This window comes from Silene latifolia, chromosome 4 (genome assembly GCF_048544455.1).
Source record: "Silene latifolia isolate original U9 population chromosome 4, ASM4854445v1, whole genome shotgun sequence".
In the NCBI taxonomy this organism is placed as follows: domain Eukaryota; kingdom Viridiplantae; phylum Streptophyta; class Magnoliopsida; order Caryophyllales; family Caryophyllaceae; genus Silene; species Silene latifolia.
Genome location: NC_133529.1, coordinates 5,097,387 through 5,104,416, shown reverse-complemented (window position 1 = coordinate 5,104,416; position 7,030 = coordinate 5,097,387). Strand labels below are relative to the sequence as shown.

At 36.4% G+C, this 7,030-nt stretch overlaps 2 protein-coding genes across 2 annotated transcripts; one reads left to right on the top strand and one right to left on the bottom strand.

Annotated features, from left to right (window-relative positions):
• The first annotated feature begins 367 nt into the window (after positions 1 to 367).
• Positions 368 to 3,555, top strand: LOC141652673 (uncharacterized). Its single transcript, XM_074460235.1, has 3 exons — positions 368 to 493; positions 1,349 to 1,695; positions 3,278 to 3,555. The coding sequence occupies exons 2-3, from the start codon at positions 1,401 to 1,403 to the stop codon at positions 3,355 to 3,357; spliced, it is 375 nt and encodes a 124-aa protein (XP_074316336.1). The 5' UTR covers positions 368 to 493; positions 1,349 to 1,400; the 3' UTR covers positions 3,358 to 3,555.
• Positions 3,556 to 3,769: 214 nt separating this feature from the next.
• On the bottom strand, positions 3,770 to 6,451 carry LOC141652672 (AAA-ATPase ASD, mitochondrial-like). Its single transcript, XM_074460234.1, has one exon. The coding sequence runs from the start codon at positions 5,465 to 5,467 to the stop codon at positions 3,983 to 3,985; it is 1,485 nt and encodes a 494-aa protein (XP_074316335.1). The 5' UTR covers positions 5,468 to 6,451; the 3' UTR covers positions 3,770 to 3,982.
• Positions 6,452 to 7,030: the final 579 nt, after the last annotated feature.

Sequence of the window (7,030 nt, the reverse complement as noted above, 5' to 3'; positions counted from 1 at the left end):
TAAAATTTAATTTTGAAATGCATTATATGGGTTGGACGGGTTAGCTGGGTTAAACGGGTTTAATGGGTTGAAATTAATCTGTTAAAAATTAAATGGGGTACACAAGTCGGGTTGGGTTATTGAAAAAATAATTGAGTTGGGTTAGCGTTAACGCATGTGACCCGTTTATCTAAGTGGGTCGGGTTAGGGTTGAGGGGATCATAAACCATTTAAGGATGACACGAACACGAACCCGACACGATCCGACCTGACTTATTTGCCAGGTCTATTTTTCACACTGCAAAATTAACCGCGGTTAAAATCAACTTTTGATAATCTTCTCAATTGAACTTAACCATGAAGTTTGGGGTTCGAATCTCCCGAAAACATAGTGAGTTCATTCGATTAAAAAAAAAAATATCTTCTCTATTGAACACACCGATAAAAACTTTCAATCGCGATTTCTGGAAATTCAAATCCCTAATTTATTTCCTCTCTTCTTGTATTCTGTAAGGTAAATCCCTAATTATCTTAATTTGATCTCCTTACCTTACTGTTAATTCAGTTCCAATTTCTCTAATCAAATTTAATTCTGTGTGTAATTTCCAACTGTATTGAATTGTTTACTAGTTACGCTTGAATTGTTACCGTTAACTGTCGTTTTAATAAAGGTAAATAAATGATTGAGACGGAGGGAATGATTATCTCAGATTACTCTACTTGATTGTATTGATTGTAGTTTCAATTCTATGTGTATAATTTGCAACTATATTGAATTGTTTACTAGTTAAGCTCGAATTGTTACCCTGTGTTTTAATTAAAGGTAAACAAATGATTGAGACGGAGGGAATGAATATCTCAGATTACTCTACTTGATTGTAGTTTTAATTCTGTGTGTGTAATTTGCAGCTATATTGAATTGTTTACTAGTTAAGCTCGAATTGTTACCCTGAACTGTCGGTTTAATTAAAGGTAAATAAATGATTGAGACGGAGGGGATGAATATCTCAGATTACTCTTCTTGATTGTAGTTTTTGAATTACTATACAATGTAAAATACAGTGATTGGATTCATTTGTAGTGATACTTTCCTTAAATAGTAAGGGGTTAAAGCGCGTATAATTATCGAGTCGTCAAGTCATCCATTTTCTTTCGAATTGAGGATTGTTAAGTATAATTTCAGAATCTAGCCCTAGGGTTACAAACATAAAATTTAACCTTCCTAATCATGTGATTTAGCATTTCTAGAATTTGAAATGAAATTCTCGTTCCCAAACACACAATAATGTGCATTTTTGTGTCGTTTATACGCGCTGTAGAGTTGCAGAAGTACCTTTTAATTGAATTTTGTGTTCTATCCTTCTGTTAGGCAAGTGCAGTTCTGCATTAGGATTTTACAATCGTACGACTCTGGTTCTGTAATGGCATCACGGCGTAATGTCAAATATTCTCGACTTGGTGATGGTGAGGATGATGAAAGTTATAACTATACTGATGCTGATAATATAAGAGGAAAGGGATATGATCCTCGGTTTGAGTACACGCCAAAGTCTCTGGACAAAGTTCCGTGGAAATCAATTCTTCTAGCCTTATTCCTTCTGTCCCTTGGTTGCTTACTTCTCGTTCTGTCAATTTTCATTCTCACTGATCATATGGGAGGCGAGAGATCGCAAGCTTATGGCCTGTTTGCTCTTGGAATTATTGCCTTCCTTCCAGGTATCTTGGCGTGCTTATCATCAAGCTTGGAATTATTTTTGTTGTGTTCTTAATTTGTTTTCTTTTTTTGAATGAAAACATTGATTAGTTAAGTAAAGGTCGTACGGCATCTTAAATAGGTGTCAAATTTGACGAAATATAGGTCTATGTAAATCTAAGAAAAACAATCCTTATCAAATTAAAGATCGTTTAATTAAGTGAAACATTTTGTATACCCACTATCGTACCATTTCGATGGTGTCAATTTTGAGGAAATACAGGTCTCTGGACAAAGTTCCGTGGAAATTTGAAGCCGATTGTAGAACTATTTGAAGAACCATATGAGCAGTGATCTTGCGGATACTTGGAAGAATCATAGAACTTAAGAGACTCAAATTGAGAGATAAAGTCACCGGTAGATGGGAAGGCAACTCTGATAGAGAGAGGAGCTTGAAATTGTTTTACTATATCGCATTTCTTACATTTTGATGGAAATGGCCAATTGATAATTAGTTTATGGAATATATAAACTGAGAAAGGTAGTATGGGCAAGCTCCCCTCTCTAGTAAACTGAGAGTATTAGAGAATAGCGGCTAGGGTTGAAGAGTTATACCATCGCCCTTGTTTATTGTTAAGAGTATGAAATTCACTCAGATTGTTATCTAGTTCAGTGGCATTGAACAGCCGAGAGGAAGTATAGGTTAGAGGACACATTTTCTTAATGATTGATTGATTTGTTAATCACACTTCGTGTGGCCAACTGATTACGAGCTTCGCTTTGTTTTATATTAGTAAATGCTGTGTAATTAGTGAAAGTTTTATTTCTGCCACATTGGCATGACAACCAAGATATCTATTAACCTGTTCTGTGCATGACAGTAAGTTATATAAAGTTTCTGTCATATATGTGGAAGGCGTCTGTGCCTTTTTCACCTTCAAGTATTGTGCAAGGGTGTCGATCTTAAGACGACTTTTGGGCTCAAATTGATATCCCTTGACCTCTCTGATTATTATCATCTGTTGTAAAAGCTTGTCATCAAGTTGAATTTGCTGACTATTTGCTTATGGTTTCCCTTGGGACTTCGGAGGCATATTTGCACAAAGGAGTTGTCTTAACTGTTTTCATCTTTAGTTTTCCATCTACCGGGCAATAACAGGTTTACAGGCTTACAGCCTCATATAATTTCTAGCCGGTCAACCTTGTAGTTTTTATGGCTATGTTTGGCCGGGTTGACGGTGTTTGTAAATAGCCTAGCCTTTTGTTGTACCTTAATGGCATCTAAATTAAGCTATTGATTTAGAAGGATGAATATTTATCTGCATACATCTGAGATTCTATCATTAGCAATATATAGGTACACCCTGTGCTGTAAACTTGGTTTTTGAGTAGCTTGTGCACATGTTATGAAACCCAATCAGTAGAGAAAACTATGTTACGGAAATCAGAATAAGCGGATGGATCTGTTTGCATTTTTCCTCTTCTGTAGATTCCAGTTTCCTTTTAGTGAAATAGGGATTATTATCATTTGTAATCCACGAAATACATTATATTGTGTTATTTTCTCTTCATAATCATTAACATGCCTTTAACTGTTAACTGCAGGATTTTATGAAACTCGGATTGCCTATTATTCTTGGAGGGGCGCTGCAGGTTATCGTTTTGGTGCAATCCCTGACTACTAAGTTTTATCAAGTTGGCTCTTTGTTGTTTTCTCCTACTCCTGACTACCAAGTCTGTGTGTATAGAACACTAGCATCTTGCAGGTTTCCATCAAAATTATATCTTTTTGAATTTGCTTTTCTTTAGTGCAAAATTGGCGTACATTCTGAATTATGATCCCTGATACTCGTACATGATGTGTTCTTGATTGTTTTTTTTTTTTAAACCTGATAAATGCCGCGCATCAAAATCTATGCGCCTTTTTTTTTCTGTTCTCCAATTTTTTTCCTGAAGGGATGAGTTACCTTTACTTCTACACTTCTACCAGCTTTGCTTTAGCAGGAGCTTCCCTAATTCTCGTCTTAACGGCAAATATTGCTGAAGTGGTGAAATTGTTTTTTAGCCATTTACTGTGAGAGGTGGAAGAGAGAAAGAAACAAGAAGCAACATTTTTCACACAGAACACAATCATACATGCACTAATAGTAGGATGTTTTCTTAGGCAGTTTCTACTATTCTGCGTAGTCTAAACACATATCCTAAACACGATAAGCTCCATACTAAATACGAGTACTGAATTACTAAACCGTAGGCTCAAGTAAGTTAGTATCCTAACCCTAGAAAATTGAACCTAATAAAACCTTCTAATTAATCCTCCTTTGTTTCCTCTCCAGGATTCTTCTTCTTTTTAGCATCCTCAAGTGCAGTAATGAGTTTCCTGATACACTTCTCTGCATTTTCTTCCGAGTTCTTAGGCATGAGGTTCTCTGCAACATCAGCTGGAGTAATATTAACCTCGCTCAACAACCTCTTAATCTCATCAAACAGACCATGATCATCCTCCTCAACAAGCAAATAGTTCTTCACAAGAACCTTAAACCCTTCAAAAGTACAGTACGACATCTCGATATGCTTATCCATCCTTCCTCTCCGAACCAAGGCAGGGTCAAGTTTCTCGACATAATTTGTCGTGAATACAATAACCCTTTCTCCTCCACAACTAGACCATATCCCATCAATAAAATTAAGCAACCCCGAAAGTGTAACCCTACTACCTCCCTGAACCTTCTCAGCTATTTCCATATCTTTTTTATCAGCATCATTCTCATCTTCCACATCACCCTGCTTCCTTTGACCAGTCAACTCGAGGGAGCAATCGATATCCTCGATCACAATTATCGACTTACTCGTTGTCTCAATCAAAAGCCTCCTAAGCTCACTATTATCATGAACCGCTGTTAACTCAAGATCATAGACATCATACTTAAGCAAATTAGCCATTGCTGCGATCAATGTCGACTTTCCTGTCCCTGGATGTCCATACAGTAAATACCCTCTTTTCCAAGCCTTACCAATCCTTGCATAAAACTCCTTACTCCTACTGAAATTTTCGAGATCATCAATGATTTCCCTCTTCTTTTCGATATCCATAGCTACTGTCTCAAACGTAGCCGGGTGCTCGAATAGTGTATGACTCCACATGCTACTATAATACATCATACCAACATTAGTATAAAGCTTTCTCTGCCTATTTTGCACTCTAATTTCCTTCCCTTTTTCAACCACATATTTCAAATAATCTCCTGTAACAATGTCCCTGTACTTCTGATGAAACTTCACCCTATAATACTTCTTTTCCGACTCCGAATCATGTTGTGAGAACATTCCCCCACCTGTTTGCTTTGGTCCAGTGTCTGTCTTCAAAACCCACCCAAATTTGATCCCCTTAAATTCATCTTCGACTTGCTCATGTTCGTCCATGGTGAGAACGATGTTGTTTCCATTCTGTCCAATCTCAGCCGTAAGGCTCTTGGCCGTCTTGTTAGGCAATGAGGCGAGATAAGACTGAATGGAAATGAAAGCATCATTTCGCTGAAGGCGATCACCCGAGTACTCGGGAATTTTGATTTCAATGTAGGGACGGAAACGAGAGTAGGCTTTGGTTAGTCTCTTGTCAATGAAACCGCGGAGCTGGTAAGGGATGAAATCCTTAAACATTGCCCATATAAACATGAAACTTGCAATTGATGAAACTAGTTTTGTGAATAATTCTAACATTGTGCTATTATTGTTTGATGATAGCATGGTATTATTGTATAAGGAATATAGAGGGAGTTTTGAAAGAGAGAACATTTTAATTTTTAATATAGTTTCATGCAATTTTTGCTGTGATAGAGTATACAACTATAGGGCTTGATATATATAGGCGATAAATAGGTCTTACTTAAGACGGTCTTAAATTACACAAAATCTCATTGAAGACGGCGATATCCGTCACAAGCTTGTGACGGATACCATTTCCTCTCACAAAATACCCATGAGAGGTGAGTGGGGGAGCACATGGGGGTGCCCCACCTTGTCCCCTCTCCCTTTTTGTGAGAGGTTTTCAGCTTGTGACGGGATTACAAGACGCTTTGCTTAAATTAAGACCATCTGAAATAAGAAGAATTTGTGATAGGAGATAGGGGACCGGGGTTAGAGCATGTTTATCAGCTGGTCTTGAAGCCCTACTTAGACCTAGTTCTTGCATTAAAATATTAATATATACATTTCAATCCATTTAGAAGACCTAATTCCTGATTTTGTTGTTTTATCAAGCCCTGCCTTAACCGGCTTTAACCAACCTTAAAAAAATAATTCAAATAATCGAATTTTTGACCAATTTATTTTTGTGCAGTTTAAAATTAATACTTTTGATATATGTTAAAGTTTAGATTTTTTAAAATTTTATTTTTATTTATTGAAGATTATTGGCATAAACAAAAATATAAGTAAAATAAGCTCTAAAGTATATCAAATGTGGTCTCTAATTGTAGATCATGAAAAATTATGAATTTTGGTAAAATTATACTCCCTCATATTCTCCATTTTGTTCCCCTTTGTTGTGGGCACAAGGTTTTAAGAGGGAAATAAAATATAGATTGTGAGTTGGGTGGGGTTTGGTAATAGGATAGAGGAATGAATAATTATGAATTAAATAAGGAATTGTGGGTTGGGTGGGGTTTGATGATACGAGAGAGTAATGAATAAATATGAATTAAATAAGGAATTGTGAGTTGGGTGAGGTTTGGTGATAGGAGAGAGAATGAATAAAATAAGAGTAAAAGTTTCTAAAAAAAGAAAGGGGAAGAAAACCTAAATAATCCGTTTAAGGAAATAGGGAAGAAAATGGTGAATAGGAGAAAGTATTATCAATTTTTTGTGTAAAATTTCACAAAAAAAAACTTTTTGAAAACAAAAATGTTGATGCCTTTGTCTTTGTCTTTAAAGTTAAAAACTCTCCTCCCCAATGATTTGTTACCACGCCAGGTCCTTCATTTCGTTCCAACAGGTCCAAAATAGACCATGTAGAACTCATTTGGCAAACCAGGTTTGCTTTTTTCTTTTATTTTTCCTTTTTTCTTTTTTCAAGGCTTTTGTCTTTATTCAAGACCTAGCCCACCTTAGACCTACCCATAAACGTAGTCTTAGAGCATCCGCAAAGATGGGAAAATGTCTTCCCATATGTCCTCTCTCTTCTCAAATGGGGAGCCTTATTATTGCACACACTTCCCCTTAATTAGAGGCTCCACCATTTATAGAGGAGGTCCCAAAAAAAATAAGAAGGATAAAAAGTGTTCTTTTGGGGAGGTTCCCTTATATTTGGGTGTGTGTTGGGGAACCCCATTGTTGTATAGATGTAGATATGAATTGGGG

Coding starts and splice junctions, on each gene's coding strand:
- LOC141652673 (XM_074460235.1), top strand. CDS start 1,401: ATGGCATCACGGCGTAATGTCAAATATTCTCGACTTGGTGATGGTGAG. Junction 1,696..3,277: donor AATTATTGCCTTCCTTCCAG/GTATCTTGGCGT, acceptor TGTTAACTGCAG/GATTTTATGAAACTCGGATT.
- LOC141652672 (XM_074460234.1), bottom strand. CDS start 5,467: ATGTTCTCTCTTTCAAAACTCCCTCTATATTCCTTATACAATAATACC.